General features: G+C 45.1%; 1 protein-coding gene across 1 annotated transcript; it reads left to right on the top strand.

Annotated features, from left to right (window-relative positions):
- Window positions 1-11,109: 11,109 nt before the first annotated feature.
- Window positions 11,110-19,891, top strand: LOC310772055 (uncharacterized protein). Its single transcript, XM_083664522.1, has 3 exons — window positions 11,110-11,167; window positions 12,751-12,924; window positions 16,237-19,891. Exons 1-3 carry the CDS (start codon window positions 11,135-11,137, stop codon window positions 16,402-16,404), a joined length of 375 nt encoding a protein of 124 aa, XP_083520648.1. The 5' UTR covers window positions 11,110-11,134; the 3' UTR covers window positions 16,405-19,891.
- Window positions 19,892-22,083: the final 2,192 nt, after the last annotated feature.

Raw genomic sequence — 22,083 nt, 5'->3', positions numbered from 1 at the left:
GAATTGAATACATAGAATTGGGAACGTTACATTCAATTTCATTCAGACTGTCCGTCTGGCTCAATCGCCGCCATTTTTCCCCCGGAGCGAGGGAGGGTGGGAGGAGTGTAGTGTAGTGATGCACTTACAGTAGTGGCTGAGAGAGCGTAGTGGCACAGTGCGCTCCAAGCAGGTCGCGAGGCACACATCATCCAATCAGGGTGCATTCCCTGGCAATTCACATGGACGCGCATTGCTACGACCGGCATAGTTAAGACCAGACGTAAGCCGTGTTGGTGCAACAGGCGTAAATCCACTCTAAAGACTGGTCTTAACTAAGACCGACGTAGGAGTTACGACCAGGCGTAGTTAAGACCAGTTGGTGCAACCGGCCCCTGGGGTTAAAAAAGGGTTAGGGTAGATGTACAGTATGGATGTAGTGAGCATAGCTCTGACCTAACCAAATCTAACTGACATCACTGTGAACGCAAAACAAAGAAAACTTCTGATATAATATGATTGTTTTAATAAAGTGTATCACTCAATTATAGTCAATACAAAAATAAAGGCTTTTATAGAACGGAAAGCCAAGCTGCTTAGTCTGCAGATAAAACACAATGACAAAAGGCATAGTAATTTAGACTCTTATTTTCATGTTACTGATCTGTTCAAATTTTGCATTGGTTCCAGTTCTCAGTGAATTGTAGCCTGGGCCCAATGAATGGGGAAGGCACTATAAACCATCTGTGTCGTTTCATTTTTGACTGAAAAATGCTGCCACCAGAATAAAGAAAAGACACTATGTAATGTTGACTGACTGATGCTTTTTATGTAGCCTAATGTGCGCGACTGCGCCTTTGTTTTCATTATTGGCTCTGTTAGATGGCTCTGTCCAGCAGCTAATGCTAACTAGTGCGGTTAGCTTAACATTAGCGAGTGGTTTTTTTGGGAGTTAAATACACAATCCCTGGATGTTTCATTTCGGGTAAAGGGGTTTCCATTAGTTTCTATAAGTTTACGCCAGCTCTGTGTATTAAGTGCTTTTGCGGGGCTGTTTGATCACAAGCCACAGACTGTAAATGTCACAGTTTGTCTGCCAAGCGGACGAGCCTGCAGAGTAGGCCGTGCTACGAGCTAATGATAACAAAACTCACTAACAAAAACAACAAACATATCCGCTGCATCATCGCCAGCTTTGGTTTAACGTAATGCCAGCTTAGAGGTTTCCCCTCCTCTCGGAACCTGTGTGGGACATGGATTGCAAATTACAGTAGCTTTCTGATCATTCTGAAACTGAAAAACAGCAACACATGCAGCCATGTTTCCGTCGCAGCTGTGATGTCACGAATGTGCGACAACAAAAGCTCAGCTTCCGAGGCAAAAAATAAAGCATGATTATTATCGGCTGATACTTTATCGGAAAAATGCCATTATCGGAATAATAAATAATAACGCAAAATGGCCATATCGGCCGATAATTTATCGGTCCGATAATTATCGTGCATCCCTAGCGATTATGGTGGACAATATTGCGATTTGCGATTGTGATTGCGATATAATAAACAAATGGTATCTAGGGATGTGCCGGCATGAGTTTTTGACAGTATGACCTTGGACAAAAATACCACGGTTTCACGTATCACAGACTAAAATACATGAACTATATTACAATTTAAAATATATTAAAACGAAATAAATAAAACAATTTGAAATAAAATGATCTTTACAAAAAATAAAGTCTCCCGCTAGTGTTGATGCCCAGTGTGATGGCAGAGAAACGTGTGTTTGCTGCGTCGCGTGTAACGTTTAGAGGCACACACACACACACTCAAAATGACGTGAAAATAATAATAATAATCGCACACTTTTGTGGTTATGTAATCGCATGTGCTGACATCGCGATTGTGATTACGGTAGATTAATCGTGCAGCACTAGTGTATGTGTATGTGTATGTGTATGTGTTTGTGTTTGTGTTTGTGTTTGTGGATAGGTGTGTTGTAAAGCTAACACCAGACCCAGCCAGTCAAATGCTGCTAAATCTCTGCTGTTGCTGGTCTTAAATTAAATTGTAAAGTAAATTGGTCTACTACTGGTACTGGGTAGTGAGTGGATCTGTGTGTGTGTGTGTGCGTGTCTGTCTGTGTATGTATTGTTTAGGGGTATTGTGGGTTAGTAAATGTGTGCATGTTTCTTAATATTATTTCTCATACTTTACCTCTATCCTCTCTAGGACCAAAAAGTCTCCCTCAAGTTTGTGAGGACATTTTTTGCTAATCTTCCAACAGTGAAACAGTGTTGTGGAGTTAGTGGCCGTTCACACCATACGCCGAAGCAACGCTCAACCTAAGATCAACCTACGCTGAACCCACAATTTAATTTAGCTCAACCTACGCTCAACCTACGCTGAACCCACAACTTTCATTTAGGCCTCCTTTGTTTACAGGCGAGGCTGTTCGTTCACACCACCCGCGCGCGCGTCACGCTGAAGCCACGCTCACGCCTTGCTCAAGCAATCGTTCAGGATCCAGTCCTATTTTCCAAGCGTGACGCGTGAAGCTGCCATGCATGAAGTGAATGGAGGGGGGGAGGGGCCCGGTGGAGCAGCTCCGGGCCCTGCGCTGATGAAAGGAGAGTGTCTGGTGTGAACGGTTATGCGTCAGTTCTGCCTATGGTGTGAACAAAGGTTTAGGCTTAGAACAGGGTTAGGCCAAGTTTAGGGACAGGGTCAGGGCCTAGAGGTCAGGGAATAAATATAATCTGGTGGAATGCAAAAGTGCAATTTGCAAATAGTAATGCAAATGTATGTATGTGTGTGTGTATATATCTGTGTGTGTCTGTGTGCGCGTGGGGTTGGTTCATACTAAGAACCGGTTCACCTGCCCGTCCTGCTTTAAGAGCTACAGAAGCATGCTGGACCTGGCCCAGCACCGCTGCAGCGCCGTGGCCAAAAACCAGGTTGGTGTGAGGCGGGCGTGGGCGTGGCCGTCGGGGTGTGTGTATGAGCGCGAGCGTGGCCGTGTGTGTGTGTGTGTGTGTGTCGTGTTGTGAGAGAGAGAGAGGGCGAGCGAGAGCCAGCAGATTTAGCTGTAGCTGTGAGTAAGGGCCAGTTTTACACAGGAGAGTTTTCCATCCGAATGAATAAAAACACCAAAGACTGGTTTATCTACAGACTTCCACTGAAGTCAAACAAATCCTTGGTCTTGGATTTGACAATCAAACGTCTTTGTTGCCATATCTTTTTCCTCATTGCCAAGTTTTACTATAGAGATCAGCAGTCCCAGAAGTCCCAGAAGCCCCAGAAGTGAATTCTCCATTCATTTTCTCCATAGGCATTTAGAAAAATCCTTCTATAACGAGTTTTAAGGCTTGAACCAAGACAACCAGTCTTCCAGAGAATCATGAGTGACCATAAAACATTTCACTTTCAGCAAAAACAACAAATAAATGCAGGAAAAAAGATTGAAAGGTATTATTATTATTTTTTCGCTTTTATTTGTTGTTTTTGCTGAAAGTGAAATGTTTTATGGTCACTCATGATTCTCTGGAAGACTGGTTGGCTTGGTTCAAGCCTTAAAACTTGTTATATAAGGACTTTTCTAAATGTCTATGGAGAAAATGAATGGACAATTCACTTCTGGGGCAAGACACGTCACATGACTGCTGAGTTCTACTGGCGTTTTCATCTACAAGCACTGGTGACATCTGTGGATATGAGCCAGTGTGAGCCTGGATCTAACATTTAGACAAACACACACTGATGATGGGTTCCAGCCTGCCAGGACGTTTGACTCACCATAGAATTTACTTCTAAAAATCCACACAAAAGAAAATATGGGACATTTTGCATTTTTGAGGACATCTTTGCCAGTTTTTTTTTACAAGGAATAAACACTTATTGGAGTTGAGGTTGGGTTCGCTCCCACAGACGGGGTTGAGATGAGGCAGAAGGTTTAGGTTGAGGGTGGGTTAGCTCCTCCCACAGATGGGGTTGAGATGAGGCAGGAGGTTTAGGTTGAGGGTGGGTTAGCTCCTCCCACAGACGGGGTTGAGATGATGCAGGAGGTTTAGGTTAAAGTTAAGATGAGAGATTAAGGGTATGATTCAGTTGAGTTAAGGTTCACATTAGAATAAACACTGTTAGACATAATGTAGTTGTCAGGGTTGAGGGAGGAGAAGGTTGATGTTAAGGTTAAGAGTAGGTTAGGGTAAGTTAAGGTTAGTTAAGGTTAACAGTAGTCCTACAGATGTGATGTTAGGGATTAGGGAATGGCGTTTGGTAGAATCAATGTTTGTGTGGCTGTGTGTGCGTGTGCATGTGTACATACATACAACTTCCCCACTCCATCCCCATGGCAACAATAGAAGGTTGGATGTCAGATAAGGCAGTGAGTCTTCCGTTTCCCAAAGCTCAACTGCTTTGTCAGCCACACTTCACAAATAGAAGTGTTAGAAATAGACACTGAATAGCATCAGAGACTTTCAGTCATCGGTTAACAAAAAATCCGTTCATCATTGCATCCATCTGTCACCTTTCTCCCCTCTCTCCAGGGTTCCTACAAAGTATGGAAATGTATGGAATACAATTTTAGTAATTTCCAGGCCTGGATAAGTATGGAAAAAAGAAAAGACAATATGGAAAAATATTTCAGTTTCCAGACTATTGCCCCAATTCTGCAATGATCAACACCAACTGTTTTGTCTAATCATCAATAATCCTTTAGAGTCTAAAGGATTAGACAAGACAAGAACTAAAATTCTCTCGATACAGCTCCTTAAATGTGAATATGTTCTGATTTCTTCAGTCGTCCATGACAGTAAGCTGGTTCTCTTTGGGTCGTGGGCTGTCGGTCAGGACAAAAGAAGACATTTGAGGATGTCATCTTGGGCCTCGTGGAACAGATGATCCACATTTTTCACCGACTTATCGATTAGTTGAGGAGATAATCAACAGATTGATTGATAATGAAAATATAGTGTTTGGAGCCGGCTGCCAGCTGTAATGTGGGCATGTTTCAAAGACCACATGATCTCAGAGAGGATCACGTGACACATCACATGATCTCAGAGAGGATCACGTGACACATCACATGATCTCAGAGAGGATCACGTGACACACCAGACTGACAACGGAAATTGCCTGAGATGAAAGGGGGGTTGGCATTGGCCAATCCTGCCGTGTTCTGCCCCCAAATCGAGCATGTTCTTGTGGCGCTAGGCGAGTGGGATCCTGGAGAAAACCAGGCAGCCAGCTGCTTCCGTGTGGAGCCGAGGCATGAGTGCTGCCTGCCGGCTTGGAGCGTCGAGTAGCCGCGGTAAATACAATATTTCTGGAATGCGAGTTTTAACGAACCAGTTACATGCCCTATGCATTCTACATCAAATGAAGACGTTACTGTTTGCTCTTATGCTCTATTTTGTATCTTACATACTTATTGGCCAAGTTATGAGTTAGCTTATGGGCTAGTTAGCTTATGGGATAGTTAGCTTATGGGCTATACATTCTGCCAGCTTGCAGCCACTAGACGGCCATCTGCCTGCAGAATTTTCTCCTCGAAATGAAGCTTGATTGACAGCTGCCATGTCGTGATTGGTTGAAATGGGGTAGACATTTTGATAGTACTAGCTGATGTCACCATACTGTAGATTACGGTTATGAATGAAATCCTGAAAAACGAAATAAATTAGATTTTTGTGATTTGTTTTTGCATACATTATTAAATAGGTGCACTCAATACCCAGGTATGTGAACCAAAAAAAGAAAAAGAAAATGGGGGGTTCAGCTCATCTTTAAAAAAACACCACCCATTTTCAACCAGCTTTGTATCATTACAAGTATATCAGAAAACAACAGTTTTGAAGTCATTTATTTAGTTTGACTGTTATTCAGTTGATTTGAGTTACATTGTGGACCAGTGATGTCATTCATGCACATTCATTTTGTGCATGAATGCTAGGGGTGTGCCACCTTAGGCACCTCACGATTCGATTCGATTACGATTAAGGGTGCTACGATTCGATTATTAAACGATTATTACGATTACCGTAATCACGATTTTCGATGCATCTTTTTCACCAAACAGGATTTTTTTTAAGCAAGATATATTTGTCAGTATCCATTAATTAAAGTAAACAAACAAATGTACCTCCATTATCTTCAGTTGCGACTGAAGTCCACGCATCACATGTTACAGCCACCCTGCATGCTTTCTTCAGTGATTCCAGTTTCCAGTACTTCGGTTTTGGTCTCGTTTTACAGTTAAGGAACTGCTTTCCGGGCGAAATACCGTATTTTTTGCAAATAAAGCAAAAAAATAATTGCAAAAAAAACAAAAAAAAAACGATTTTTTGCAAATCGATAATCGAACATTGTGAATCGATTTTAATCGTCACGTGACTCATCGCGATGCATCTAAAAAAACGATTAATCGGCACACCCCTAATGAATGCACATTCATTTAGTTTGACTGTTAGTGAAAATTCATTCATGCACATTCACTAACAGTCAAACTAAATGAATGACTTCAAAGCGGTTGACAGTTTTCTGATATAAACTACTGATGTAACGATACAAAGCTGGTTGAAAATCAGCGGAGTGTTCCTTTAAGACTGGAACACAATCTACCCCACTACAAAGAGCTAGTGGCAACGAAGGCAGACTGTGATGTCGCCTTTTTCACTTGAACACACCGCAAATACTCGAGCCGACGGTCAGCTAGCACGCTGTGCGTTCTGTGCCTGTCAGCTAGCACGCTGTGCGTTCTGTGCCTGTGACGGTCAGCTAGCACGCCGTGCGTTCTGTGCCTGTGACGGTCAGCTAGCACGCTGTGCGTTCTGTGCCTGTGACTGTCAGCTAGCACGCTGTGCGTTCTGTGCCTGTGACTGTCAGCTAGCACGCTGTGCGTTCTGTGCCTGTGACGGTCAGCTAGCACGCTGTGCGTTCTGTGCCTGTGACGGTCAGCTAGCACGCTGTGCGTTCTGTGCCTGTGTGAGACGGTCAGCTAGCACGCTGTGCGTTCTGTGCCTGTGTGAGACGGTCAGCTAGCACGCTGTGCGTTCTGTGCCTGTGTGAGACGGTCAGCTAGCACGCCGTGCGTTCTGTGCCTGTGTGAGACGGTCAGCTAGCACGCTGTGCGTTCTGTGCCTGTGACGGTCAGCTAGCACGCTGTGCGTTCTGTGCCTGTGACGGTCAGCTAGCACGCTGTGCGTTCTGTGCCTGTGACGGTCAGCTAGCACGCTGTGCGTTCTGTGCCTGTGACGGTCAGCTAACACGCTGTGCGTTCTGTGCCTGTGTGAGACGGTCAGCTAGCACGCTGTGCGTTCTGTGCCTGTGTGAGACGGTCAGCTAGCACGCCGTGCGTTCTGTGCCTGTGTGAGACGGTCAGCTAGCACGCTGTGCGTTCTGTGCCTGTGACGGTCAGCTAGCACGCCGTGCATTCTGTGCCTGTGTGAGACGGTCAGCTAGCACGCTGTGCGTTCTGTGCCTGTGACGGTCAGCTAGCACGCTGTGCGTTCTGTGCCTGTGTGAGACGGTCAGCTAGCACGCCGTGCGTTCTGTGACTGTGAGCTAGCACGCCGTGCGTTCTGTGCCTGTGACTGTGAGCTAGCACGCCGTGCGTTCTGTGCCTGTGTGAGACGGTCAGCTAGCACGCCGTGCGTTCTGTGCCTGTGACGGTCAGCTAGCACGCCGTGCGTTCTGTGCCTGTGTGAGATGGTCAGCTAGCACGCTGTGCGTTCTGTGCCTGTGACGGTCAGCTAGCACGCCGTGCGTTCTGTGCCTGTGACGGTCAGCTAGCACGCTGTGCGTTCTGTGCCTGTGACGGTCAGCTAGCACGCTGTGCGTTCTGTGCCTGTGTGAGACGGTCAGCTAGCACGCTGTACGTTCTGTGCCTGTGTGAGACGGTCAGCTAGCACGCTGTGCGTTCTGTGCCTGTGTGAGACGGTCAGCTAGCACGCTGTGCGTTCTGTGCCTGTGTGAGACGGTCAGCTAGCACGCCGTGCGTTCTGTGCCTGTGACGGTCAGCTAGCACGCCGTGCGTTCTATGCCTGTGTGAGACGGTCAGCTAGCACGCTGTATGTTCTGTGCCTGTGACGGTCAGCTAGCACGCTGTGCGTTCTGTGCCTGTGACTGTCAGCTAGCACGCTGTGCGTTCTGTGCCTGTGACTGTCAGCTAGCACGCTGTACGTTCTGTGCCTGTGTGAGACGGTCAGCTAGCACGCTGTGCGTTCTGTGCCTGTGTGAGACGGTCAGCTAGCACGCTGTGCGTTCTGTGCCTGTGTGAGACGGTCAGCTAGCACGCTGTATGTTCTGTGCCTGTGACGGTCAGCTAGCACGCTGTGCGTTCTGTGCCTGTGACTGTCAGCTAGCACGCTGTGCGTTCTGTGCCTGTGACTGTCAGCTAGCACGCTGTACGTTCTGTGCCTGTGTGAGACGGTCAGCTAGCACGCTGTGCGTTCTGTGCCTGTGTGAGACGGTCAGCTAGCACGCTGTGCGTTCTGTGCCTGTGTGAGACGGTCAGCTAGCACGCCGTGCGTTCTGTGCCTGTGACGGTCAGCTAGCACGCCGTGCGTTCTATGCCTGTGTGAGACGGTCAGCTAGCACGCTGTATGTTCTGTGCCTGTGACGGTCAGCTAGCACGCTGTGCGTTCTGTGCCTGTGACTGTCAGCTAGCACGCTGTGCGTTCTGTGCCTGTGACGGTCAGCTAGCACGCTGTGCGTTCTGTGCCTGTGTGAGACGGTCAGCTAGCACGCTGTGCGTTCTGTGCCTGTGTGAGACCTGCCTGCCATTTTGCTCACCACTTACACGCTTTTTTAATATAGCTACTTCCAATAGAGAATAGGTCTTTTGCTTGTGGAAGGAAGGAAAAGGCGGAGGCGGAAACATAAGGAGAAACCGCACTAAATGGGTGAAATCGTGGCTCAAAGGGGCTTTTCTGAAGCCACGTTGTCGTTGTGAAAATATTCCTTATATTGGAATGATCAGAGGAAGATGACGTCGAGGCCTCTCTTCTCCAGCACTGCTTCGCTGCCAGCTGACCAGCCAATCAGAGTGATCTCTCTACCAGCTGACCAGCCAATCAGAGTGATCTCTCTACCAGCTGACCAGCCAATCAGAGTGATCTCTCTACCAGCTGACCAGCCAATCAGTGATCTCTCTACCAGCTGACCAGCCAATCGGTGATCTCTCTACCAGCTGACCAGCCAATCAGAGTGATTTCTCTCACCGACGGCCCGGAAAAGCTGCCGACAAGGCCGACTCGAGCCAACCGTGTGTGACACTGCAAATATAAAAACAAAAACAAAATTAAGCCCTTCAATCCTCCATAACTCTCTCTCACTCTCTCTCTCCCTGTTAGTATTGTATTAGCTAATATCTGTAGTTTGAGTTTTTATTAGTTCACTTTAGTATTACCATTAGTATTTGATGGTTGTTATTGTCAGTGTTACTGTTATCATTTGTGGCAGTGCATACTTTCAATTTGATGGATGAAATGTAGGCCTATATAAAATGCAAACTGGTAAAGCGATAATTATAGACTGCTACAGCTGTTTTAAAAAATTGGCATGGTCATCGGTAGGGATGTCCGATATTATCGGCCTACCGATATTATTGGCCGATATTAGCATAAAAAATTCATATCGGAAAATATCTATCGGTTTTCATGCCGATATTATTATTATTATTTTTTTTTTAAATACAGGGGGAGTCTCACTGAGAGCAATGCTCTCTTTTTCAGGAGTGCCCTGTTCACATTCACGCACACATTCATACCTGGAAGCTGACCAGTACAACCACAGTCTGATCTGCTGGCCACTGAGCAGCTCCACTGGAGCGGTTGGGGTTAAGGGCCTTGCTCAAGGGCACCTCAGTGGTGGTAATGAGGGAGGGGCAACCGCTGCCTTCTCACTTTCCCCACCCAGATTTATCCTGCCGGTCCCGGGGATTGAACTGACGACCTTCTGGTCACAAGCTTGCTTCTCTAACCGTTGGGCCACCACTGCCCCAATAACACTTACAACTTTAACACAACATGCATATTATATATTGCAACTATACTAACTATTAACTATTATTCTTCAACTACATTAAGCTACATTATGTAACTTGTTACCTGAAATTTTGGTGAAAAAAAAGCCAGCTTATATCGGTATCGGTTGATATCGGTATCGGAAATTAAGAGTTGGACATTATCGGATATCGGTAAAAAAGCCAATATCAAACATCCCTAGTCATCGGTATCGGACAGATATTTCTCATCGGCGATCGGTGGAAAAAACCCTGATCAGTGCACCCCTAGTGGTCTCTACGGCACTATAATAACACGTACAAAATCGTTACTGAAGAGACGAGCTACTTGTCTGGTGATAGACTGCGAGTAGTTACTCAACCTGTTTCTGTAACTCAGTCTCAGTATAAACAAGCAGGGCCACCCAGTGACATGATGCGTTACTGACACTAAACAATGTTCCACGTTTACATAATAAACATCGAGCTATTTTGTAGTGAGATGTGAAATTATGGTGTGAAAATTCAAATGAGAAGTCTGGAAATTTGAGTCTGGAAAAGTCTGGAATTTTGAAATGGAAAATGTGTAGGAAGAAACCCTGCATCTCTCTTTCTTTTATTTCACCTTGTCGCTCTTCCAAGTTCCACTCAGCATGCATCACTGGCATCAACGTGACACTATATCCACAAAGGGAATAGACCTTTTTCACAGCAGCCATTGTGTGTCTTAATTGCCAGGGTAACAGGTGCAACCAAAACATTAACGAGGGTTTCCAACTTCCAATCAATTTAGATGTTCAAGTGCAGGGGCCCTCATTGCTGTTTTGGTTGCAGCCGTTTTTTTACCCTGCCTTTTAGACACAAAATGGCAGCTGTGGAAAAAGGCCCCTAATGGCAATGAAACTAATAGTAAAACGTCTCTCTGTCTCCCTCTCCTGACCACCTTCCCTCCTCCTGGCAGCCTGGCAGTCGTCGTAATTTCTCCAACAATCCTCGCCGTCAGAAGCAGCAGCAGCAGCAGCAGCAACAACAGCAGCAGCAGCAGCAGCAGCAGCACCAGAACAACGCTAACGTCTCTTCTACCATGATGCAACAGCAGTACGGTGGACACGCCCAGCAGGAAGCTCTGCCCTCCCACTGCGTCTCCCCCATGCCCAGCCAACCCGTCCCTGACCCCCACCAGGTAGGGAAGAGCAGTCGGAAAGACTTGTGACTTGGTTTTATGTTGTTTTTGTTGCTATTATATTATTATTACTAGAATGTCGCGCACTTATTTCTAGCTTTGCGCTCAATTGTGCGCCGCCGGCTGCCTTGTTATAGTGGTGAGATAGTTATACCAGGGGCCATAGACACAAAACATCTCAAGGGGACATTCACACCAAAAGCGTTTTTTTTCAGTCTGAACGCTATGAAAATCATGTTAAGAGCGCTTCCATTGTGCACAAAACACAGCGCACGGAGCGGTTTTTTTGTACTCCGTTTTGTTTCCCCCTGTAGTTCAGTACAGATCAGAACACAACGACCACATGGACAGTAGCCAGCTAGTTTTGTCTGTTTGATGTTGTTCACTGTCAAGATGAAAGACACATTATTGCCAATTCTGGCAGCAGCGGAGGTCGAGGATCCCTCGGGAGGCGAGAAGGTAGGAGGAGTGAAAAAGACGATCAGGGCGCTTTTCCTCTAATGTTCAACTTTTTTCAGCTTTAAAACACCCACAACGCTCCTCCAAAAACAACAGACGCCACCAACGCTGAAACGCCAGGTGCGTTCATTAAAAGAGGAGCACATTTAGCACGTCCTTACATAGAGAATGAATTGCAGAAAGACGCTGGCGGCTCCAAAAGCGCTTTGGGTGTGAATGTCCCCTATGGCTACAAGTAGCTCTTTCTGATTTAGGCTGCTTTCTCATTGGGAACGATTGCTTTCGTTCCGTTCCGTTCTGCACCCGGGAACGATCCCCCCCCCCCTCCCCTCTCCCCCGCTGGTCAGCTTTCACATTACAATATTTCTTCCGCGCTCGGAAACAGAACAGAGTGCACTTGCGTCATCAACTATGCCTGGAGTTTAACCTCGCCCATGTGTTGTTGTGTGGTTCGGAACGGTTGGCTTTCATACTTGCAAGTTTTCCGTGCCCAGGCACGCCAAAGCGCTCCCCAGACCACCTTTTCAAGTGGATCCTGTCACAGTTAGAACGGAACGCAACGTAACGTTCACACTCGTCAAATGTTCCGAAACTGGGGTCAATTTGGGGACAAGTGTGCTCGGGAACGGTACCAGGGTGCCAGTGAGAAAGCACCCTTAGGAGAAACTCTTATGAATAATGGCCGTGTCAGTCCTAAATTTAGACGCACTGCACCCCGTGACTAGTTGATGTCAACTCCACTTTATTTTTGAAATGTTGACTTGAAAAAAATAACAGTAGTGTTCACTACATTATTTATTTTTTATTTTATTTATGAAAGTGTTAAAAAATCATTATCTTAGAAATGAAGTGATGCTGTTGTCTGCTGATAAATGCTGCTGTTAAGTGCACTAAAACTTATTTATTTTTTAAGTCATCTTTTTCCTTTAGAGTATCATTATTTGATTATCTGTGGACATTTGTGTGTGTGTGTGTGTGTGTGTGTGTGTGTGTGTGTGTGTGTGTGTGTGTGTGTGTGTGTGTGTGTGTGTGTGTTGTAATTGTTACAAGATGTGTATATTGTTTGGGGGAGATGACTTATAAACATGTCCTGCTGTTAACAGCTGGGGTTTTCTCTGTGCCAGCAGGGCCGCTCCAGCTCCGCCTCCTCCCAGAGGAGCTCCTCCTCCAACAAGCACGCCTCCTCTTCCAACGTCTCGGCCACCTCCTACTCCCTGCTGCAGCCCCTGGTGGTTCCTGAGGTAAAGGACATGGGCTCGCCATACTCTAGGCTGACTGGCACCATACTGCCCCCCATGGTAGGAGAGAGAACCGCCGCTCACTCGCCCGCCGCCTGGCGCCTGCTATCCGCTGGCTGGCTGCCTCCTCTCCCTGTCTGGCTACTAACATCACAAACAGAGAGACTCCTCTCTCGCTTCTTTAACTCTTACTTTGTGTGTCCACCAGGGGGCGCTCCTCGCAGCAGAACCTGTACAGAGGATGAGCCTAACTACTGTATATAAGTGATCAGATCAACAGTCGAGAACAGAACAGAATGATGGAGAAAAACATCAGGAAGAGCACAAAAGCAGATTTGATCAAGACATAACAGCCGACCTATTCCACATAGCCTAACTGACACCTCCAACCTTAAAGGAGAACTTGAGAAAACAATGCTGGTTTATTTTGCACATGATCTCTCACACATATCTGAAAACTGTAAACAGTTTTGCAGGCATTCATTTAGTTTGACAGTTAACTGAGTTCAGTTGTGGACCAGCTACTCGTGAGTCATGATGCAGTGACATCACTGGTCCACAACTTACCTCATCTGTTTGGCGAGCGCAGGGGGTCTGTGGAGGGTCTACACCGAGCTCTGCACTCCTCTCAAAAGATGAAACTCTGCGGAGCTGCGGAGGCCTCCGCAAAACGCCACAGTCAGTTCTGAGGATATGATTGGTTAATGGTTGCGACGTTATTTGGTTACTAGGGAAGTATTCTACTCGCGCAAACTGACAGCTCACTGTGAACACTGCGCTGCTGAAATGCTGTGCCTCTGGAGAGAACGGTCTTACCATGAACACCGGACACACCGCAGTAACTAACCATACATTTGCCTTTAGACCCTCAATGCGTACAACGAAAAACTTCCAAGAAAACCTTGTTGAACCTTGTTTTGAATGGAACAGATAGAGTTCTGTGCTATCCACTGCACGACCAGTACGTTTTTAGCACCATAAGTGAAAAATATTTCACCGAAGCAAAAGTCATGCTTCAATCTCGTTTGAAGACCAGTACCCAAGCGTCTGTTGCTGCTACTAGCTAGGAGCTGCCTGGTGGACACACAAACACAATTCTCTACTTATTTTTCCAAATAACGGCTTGTTAGTATTGTTAGTATTTTTATTAACACAAGCTAGCTTGTTAGCTTTTCCGGTAATGCCACCCACTGGTTTCAAGGATAATTAGTAAAGATACTAACAACCTGCTCGTGTGCCCGACACAAAAACACACACAATTTGTTGTCTTTTAACACCGACTGTCTTCTCTTTGATTTTCAGTTTTTCTCTTTGCGCTAGAGGGAACCCTCTAACACTGATCACTTGAGACGGTGTAACGCTGCTGACTTGGTGCTGCTGGCTTTCAGACTTTCACACTCATCATTCACTCAACTTGTGTTGCACATGAAACACATCTAAACATAATCACATCTAATCATACCATGGCAATATTGAAACAGCTTGTCATTTTAGTGTACCTGCTGGGGTTGAGAATAGTCAAAAATGTTAACGTAAGAAGCTTGGAACTGTGATGAAATTATTGTATTCCTCAAATCATCAAGCAGGGTGTCTCTGAAAGAGTTAATCTCTTTACATATTAGCTTATTATCTCAAGGCATTGTAAAAGTCTTCAATATAGGTGAATCAAAGCAAGTCTTAAATTCACTTAATAAAAACCTTAAAGGGACAGCTCACCCTAAAATCCAAAATACATATTTTTCCTCTCAAAAGACATTAGAAAAACTCAACAGCAATGTCTCTTTCCAGAAATCATGACCCGGTTACTCAAGATAATGCACAGACTTTGTTGTGAGCAGTTTCATGTAGGAACTATTTTCTTTTGCAGGAACTAGCTAGCAGCTAGCGGGTGTAGTTCGGAAAATAGTTCCTCTATGAAACTGCTCATAACAAGGTCTGTGGATTATCTTGAGTAACCGGGTCATGATTTCTGGAAAGAGACATTGCTGTTGAGTTGATCAAATGTATTTATTTGGCACTTTAAGCACCACAAGCCGAGTGCCATCCAGTTCCATTGTATTGGAGAGAAGGCAGAAACTCTGCGGCCGATATCTCCAAAACTCAGGCAACTAACACAAAACGATATAGATGGATAAATAGCACTGCAGGTGAGAGGGAATATATGTATTTTGGATTTTATGGTGAGCTGTTCCTTTAACACATTCACTGCCAGCCATTTTTTTTTTACTGTAGGTAGCTTCTGCCAGAGGTTTTTTTTGAGGATTCTGGCTCATCTTTCAAGACCCGAGGATTCTTTTCTGCTAAGATTTTGTGAACACAAAATATCTCAAAAGAACTAATAGAATGTGTGCTTTCTCTGTCTAAAAGAGTTAGTTTGTAGAGTTAGTATTTATGTAGGCATTAGCACTTGAATACAGCATGGTTTCAGCGTCTGAAAATTTAAGCTGAGATAAATAGCTTTTTGTGAAATTCGATAGAACAGTCACTTTAACCATTCATTTTTGGCATCAGTAAGACGTCAGACATCTAAACAATAGTTTTGAACAGTAATTTCCTCCATAACAGCAGGAAACCCCCCTCTACTTCAAACTCCTCCCTCCGTGTGTGTTCTTCTTGGCTGCAGCGGGCGTGTCACAAGCTCGTTTCTGCTGCTGCTGCTCCTGTCTGCTGGCGGCCGCTGGGCGAGGATGGGCTCGCTCGTTTCTTGGGGTTTCGGTTGAGAAACCCCAAGAAACGGGGTTTCTTTTGCGATTCTGGTCTTATTTATGCTGCGTGTTTCAAAGTGTGTTGCACCCATAATCTATTATGCAAATTTGCAATCCCCCACCGCCAGCAATCAGCGCGAAAGCGAAAGCGTTTTCACCAAACCATTTTACAGTATGAGAATGGTTTCATCGCGCGTTCCCCTGCAGTTTTGGCTCGGCTTTTTCTAGTCTGGAGAGCACTGTCGCCACTTAGTGGGTCGGTGGAATGGGTTGTACACGTTCGGTGGCTTCAATATTTATATAAGAGATGTAAAAGGGTTAGATCAATGTCCCACCGTCAAATTTTTTTTTTTTTTTTTTGACGTATCAACACGTCATTGGCAGTCAACCGTTGGATTTTTTTTGACGTATCAACACGTCATTGGCAGTGAACGTGTTAAAAGTGTGAGAAATCAGCCCAGCTACAGTTTTTTAACATTCTGTTTGTCCGTGTCTCTGCTGTTGCCTACTGTGCTGTTCACTGCTGCTCTGTCTGCCTCCTCCACCTGCACCTCATGATGCCAACGTGTTATTTTATCTGACCGTTCACTCCACTGACCGTTTGCTCTCCTTCTCCTCTCTATCTTTCCACACCCCCCCCCCCCTTCCCCCCCGCCCGCACACACAGCCGAAGCACCAGGACGCTTTCTCTCTGGCCCCCCAGCGGCCCCTCACCACCATCAACCCCATCGGCCACACCCTCCACCCGAACGGCGCGCCCACGCTCAAGCCTTCCCCCGTGCCGCGCACCATCCAGGCCATGCCCTGGGAGCAGCGCTCCCTCTACAACCAATGAGACGCAGGGACCAGCCGCCCCGCCCTCCACATCACGTCCACCCAGCCCCGCCCCCGCCCCTCCTCCCCCCCTTCGACAGGCCCCTCCTCCCCGTTCCACCGATCCGGCGGCGAGGCTCAAGGTTTTCGCCCACTGACTGCCTCCGCTCGGTGCCGGACAAATGCCCCGCCCCTCTGGAAGTTGTGTTTGGCAATGGGGGGAGGGCACCGTTGAGAAGAACTAGTTGAGATTGATTACTGAGTAGTTAGGTTAAAAAAATGTGTTGCCTTGACCCCTCATGTATGATCTATGCCATGTACTGGATATAAGTTAAAATGTCTGTCCCTCCCTAACCTGTCCTTCCACTGAGAATTTATCCCCCCTCCCCTCTCTCTAGTTAAGAAAGCATCTATCTTTCCCATAATAAATAGTCTCCCCCCTTTTCTATATGTTGACAGAAATAAAAGGCTATTTTCTGAGAGAGAGAACGTTGAGCCGCTTTCCCAACGACGAGGAGGTCCCGCGTGCCGCAGAGCTTCAGTCAAAGCAATCTCCTAACCCAGAGACGTATAGACTCTAACCCAGAGACGTATAGACTCTAACCCAGAGACGTATAGACTCTAACCCAGAGACGTATAGACTCTAACCCAGAGACGTATAGACTCAACCCAGAGACTGAAAGACTCAACCCAGAGACTGATAGACTCTAACCCAGAGACTGATAGACTCAACCCAGAGACTGATAGACTCTAACCCAGAGACTGATAGACTCAACCCAGAGACGTATAGACTCTAACCCAGAGACGTATAGACTCAACCCAGAGACTGAAAGACTCAACCCAGAGACTGATAGACTCAACCCAGAGACGTATAGACTCTAACCCAGAGACGTATAGACTCAACCCAGAGACTGAAAGACTCAACCCAGAGACTGATAGACTCTAACCCAGAGACTGATAGACTCTAACCCAGAGACGTATAGACTCTAACCCAGAGACGTATAGACTCAACCCAGAGACTGAAAGACTCAACCCAGAGACTGATAGACTCTAACCCAGAGACTGATAGACTCTAACCCAGAGACGTATAGACTCTAACCCAGAGACTGAAAGACTCTAACCCAGAGACTGAAAGACTCTAACCCAGAGACTGAAAGACTCTAACCCAGAGACTGGGTAGACTGGGGGCGACGGTCGATATTTCGAGGTTTCAGGTATTCTTCCGCCATTGTTTACAGTCCGATTTAGGGATGCAAATTTTAATAAATTTCCTTAATTAATTGGTCATCGATTAATCAGTATATATATATGTATATGCAGGGGCGTCATGCAAGCCAGCAATCTGAGGGGGCGAACTCTGACTCTCGGCCCCCCAAAAGATTTTTAAATTTAAATTAACAGACTGAGCAGGTGTAACCCTAAGGCTATTTTCTAAAATGCTCTCAGCCTCCTGGAAAGATCCATAATCACCAGACTAAGTACATTGCCACTGCCCAGGCTCAATGGACTTGACAAAAAAGGGAGACCACACATTTCAAAGCAATGTAACACAATGTTTATTTTGGCTGGTATTGCCTTTTCAGAAGGTAGAAATCTTTTCTCTTCCATTAGTCTCATCTAGTGTCCTCTAGAGCAGGGGTTCCTTCCCAACCTTTTTTGTGCCAAGGACCGGTAGATACATGGAAAAAAGTTGCGGACCGGTTGTCAATTTTAATGGTTTTAGTTACATATATTTACTCACCAGGTGGTGACAAAGGGTAAATAACAGCCTTTTGTGTTGTACTGTATGTAGCTTATACAGTATCTATGTTTTTGTTTGAACTACAAACATAAATAAACGTCAACTTGAAACTATGTTTCAACTACCACACACAGCCTATAATATTATAGCCTATATTTATTTAAAAAAAATCCCCTCAAAAATCTGAGGGGGCAATTGCCCCCTCAGTTACAATGGGCATGACGCTTCTGTGTATATGTATGTATATATATGAAATACAAGATGCAGGTTTTTACACCTGTTTTTAGGCCTATACTCAACCTGTGGTTAACAAAAGTTTATGAAACGGTGAACTTTGTGTTCAGCAAGATAATCTTCACAAATGGTGACTGTTGATTTTCACCCTAACCCATAAAAGTGGTCCTCATTTCGGGTTTTCTGGTGACACCAGAAATACCGGCTGTCGCCCCCAGAGTCTAGTAGTCATCAGACTAATAGAATCTGGCTTGTGAGATTGCTGTTGAAGCAAACGACGTAATTCTCCCTTCAGACTGTTTTTATGTTTTTAGACCACCAGCACCACCAGCACCCTGCCCCGCCCCACCGTTTTTGTAAAACGCTGGAAAGGAACGGGGAACTGTGAACTGTCTTTTCTCTAAATGTTTTATTTCATTGACCTCCTTCATCCCGCTCCAGAATGGACAATACGTATATTGAGTGTCGGGAGGTGTCGTTGGCCCTACTACTTACCGTTACTGCTCTCTCTCTGGTTCATAGCACCCCTGTTCTTCTCCATGCAGTTCCATGAAACGGTTCTCAGTTCAGTTTGGCCGACAGGTTCTGGAGGCCCGGTCCAATGAGCTCCAAGCCCAAAAGCCCTGCTGGTGCAAAGGGCGCCGCGTTCCCCCGGCCGGAGCTGCCGATGAGACGAGGATAGTCCGGGTGCCACAGGTGCCATGTCACCTTCTTTTAACATAACTCACAGCTCGTTTTTTCTAAACCCGCATTTCACCGATTGGCTCCTTGTTGCCGTTGTGGTTCTGGCAGTCGAGCGGACACTGGAACAGTACTCGTCTTCTTCCCTTTTGTTACTGTTAACGTGTTTGTTCCTCGTTTATTTGAAAGCACTTTGAACTTTACAAGTGCTGTGTAATTATTATCATCTCTCACCCGGAGCTGTGTTTGGACTGTAATGATGCAACGGAGCCCTCCATCGCCACCATCTGGACACACCCAGCATCACGTGACCACAGGTGACTTAGCGGCAGCCATGTTTCCAGGTTATGTGGCGTCAACATGGCTGCCTCCCGAAAACTACAAGGGCCAAAATGTGTCTGCGGCTCTGGAGCCTCCCCCCCGCCCTCCAGTCTTGCTTTTCCTGTAGAAGCTTCACGTCACGCCTGTGTCTCACTGCTCCCAGGATGGATTGAGTTCACGCCTACCTTGGGGGTGTTTCAATAAGCAGGCGTAAAGCGTAAAGCGTTGGCCAGATAAAGAAAAGGAGAAAAAAAAAAAAGTTGTGAATGCAGAGGGAACGCAAACTAAGTACCGATGTTCCAGTTGAAATGACTAATAATAATTTAATGGTTCTGTTAAAGGTTTATCGTGCTAACTGGGCAGCCCTGTTTGTTGAAATACCCACGATTCTACTGACATTGTATTTCCTCTTTTTAAAGTTGTTTCTATTTTTATTCACGACATGTTTTCATTGTTGCTTTCTCTCTCCTTGTAAAGTGTCTTTGAGTATTTAGAAAAGTGCTATACAAAATAAAATGTTTTATTATTATCACCTTCGGTGCTGGTTTCCCTATGTAATGACCTAAGAAAAAATAAATCCACATGCATCAGACTATAGACTATTTTACAGTATTTGTGACGTTTCAACAGCTTAACAATTCAACGGTTTCACTTTTATCAGATGTTTTAACAGATTATTAGTACATAACAATTAATGAACTTGCCTACATATTCTCCAAATAATTTAGTAGCTCCAGGTGATGAGGATAAAGTGTGTGGAACTGGAACCAAACGGAATCTGTTAAACATGCAGACAAACCAAAATTGTTGAATTTCAACTGCTGTTGAAATGTTACAAATACGAGCAGTGAGTAAAGTTAACCACTTTAATTTACAAGACGTTAACACATTGGAAGAATTGCCCTTTTAATCATAGCTTCACTGTTCTCTCTCCACCTACAATACAGATAGGCATGGAATTCTGGACAAAACAATCACAATATATTGTCAGATTTGAGTTCAAGGGACACAATTGTCATTAAATGGGGGTCCGTGGCCCAAATGTTTACTAAATTAGGGGTCCTTGATATGAAAAAGATTTAGAATCACTGCTCTAGACGCTGTAGTTGGACTACCCAAATAGTGTTACCTAAAATGTCCCCAGAGAAGAAGGAAAATGACAACTAGTATCCTGTATACTGGTTGGGTTTGTGTGTGTGTGCATGTGTGTGTGAAATAAATCCCAATTTGAACAGGACCACCAGGGGGCGCCATGCCGACCTCCCCTCTTTCTGTGTACTGGAGAGTTTGCATAATCAAGAGCAGAAAACGTGATTTAAACCGCTGCGGCTGCTTGTGGTTTTCCCTCTGATTGTTTCTGGTGTTTTCTTTTTCTTTCCTGGTCTGAAGCTGGAAGAAGAAGAAACAAGTGAAAAACGGTCTCAGCTGCTTTTGCCGTCATAAATACAGTCAAATAATACTTTGTAATGAAATGACCTTTGGCCTATGAAAGTGTAACCACTTCCCCAGCTTTCCTTCTGAAATGCAGCTTCATCCTTGATGTAAAGTTTGCACTAAGAATTTACAATATGCAGACAAAACTTTTCATAGTTGTTAGCTGACTGACTAAACTGGGATCCTCTCCCATTCTGTCATACAATGTAACAGTTTAGTCCAAATTATATACATTTTAGAAGAAAACAAGTAAGCACATCTTCACTCAGTAATTCAAACTTATAGATGATTCCATGTACAGAAATGCTATACGCCCAGTCATCTAGCTACACAGCAAATCTAACCCAAGCAGTTTATTAATAATTTTGTTTGGTTATATTTACATTTTTCATTTGAGACGTTTCGCTGTTGCTTTTATTCAGAATGACTTAGTAGTGCAATTACTGTAGTAGAATAATGAAATTAAATGATAATGATGCCTTCAAGTGTTCCTTGGAAGTATAGGAGCTTACAGTATATGAGTTTATTAAATATCTCAGAGGTGCCCATGAAGGTCCCAAGTGTCGAGTGTTTCCTGCAGGGTTTTCATCTCATTGGGGTGGAAAAGCCTCTACCCAGAGCAGTGCTCTCAAAGTGGGATCCGGGGCCCCCCAGGGGTCCTTGGGGAGGCTCCAGGGGGTCCCCAGCAAAAAGGAAAATCATCTTCTTCTTTTTTTTACTATAATTCCATCCATAAGTAACACAGTGACACAATGTATGACTATTTTGTTCATGGGTTTCATACACGTTCTGTAATAAAACATCTAAAAGCAAAAATCCTATCAGATGAGGTCCATGGTAGCCTGATATCAGACTGAATTGTCAACTTGTTACAATCCATTTCCTTCTTCAGAAGCAGCCAACTCGGTGGAGTGTGCAGATTGGAACCCAGGCAAGATCCGTGGTCTAACTTGTGTCCGTTTAGCCGTCCTTGATGTGGAAAAAGTTTGAGAACCACTGGTTTGAGTGTAGCAGCTCTTCAAGGCAGCATGAGACTGTGTTAAAGGTGTGTTCACATTCATTCCAAATGCAAACAATCTTTGCTTCAAAGGTCCTCTCATGTGTGTTGCTCCTCGTGCTGCATTCAAGTCGTACCGATTTACAACCTGTCCTGAAATATCTGAAATACAACCTGTCCACAAGTTGGACATGGGATTATTTTGTCGGATATCTCTCCTATGAAGTGTATTGTAGCCAATAATAAATCACAATCTGTTATATTCACCTAATGAAATAAACCATACTTACAAA

The sequence above is a fragment of the Poromitra crassiceps genome (genome assembly GCF_964638095.1).
Source record: "Poromitra crassiceps genome assembly, contig: HAP1_SCAFFOLD_1830, whole genome shotgun sequence".
NCBI classification, from domain to species: Eukaryota; Metazoa; Chordata; class Actinopteri; order Beryciformes; family Melamphaidae; genus Poromitra; species Poromitra crassiceps.
This window is presented reverse-complemented; position numbering and strand designations above follow the sequence as displayed.

Excerpts from the sequence above, each read along its gene's own strand:
- LOC310772055 (XM_083664522.1), top strand. The coding sequence starts at position 11,135 with ATGCCCAGCCAACCCGTCCCTGACCCCCACCAG. Across the intron at positions 11,168-12,750 it reads CCGTCCCTGACCCCCACCAG|CAGGGCCGCTCCAGCTCCGC; the intron begins GTAGGGAAGAGC and ends TCTCTGTGCCAG. Across the intron at positions 12,925-16,236 it reads GCACCATACTGCCCCCCATG|CCGAAGCACCAGGACGCTTT; the intron begins GTAGGAGAGAGA and ends CCGCACACACAG.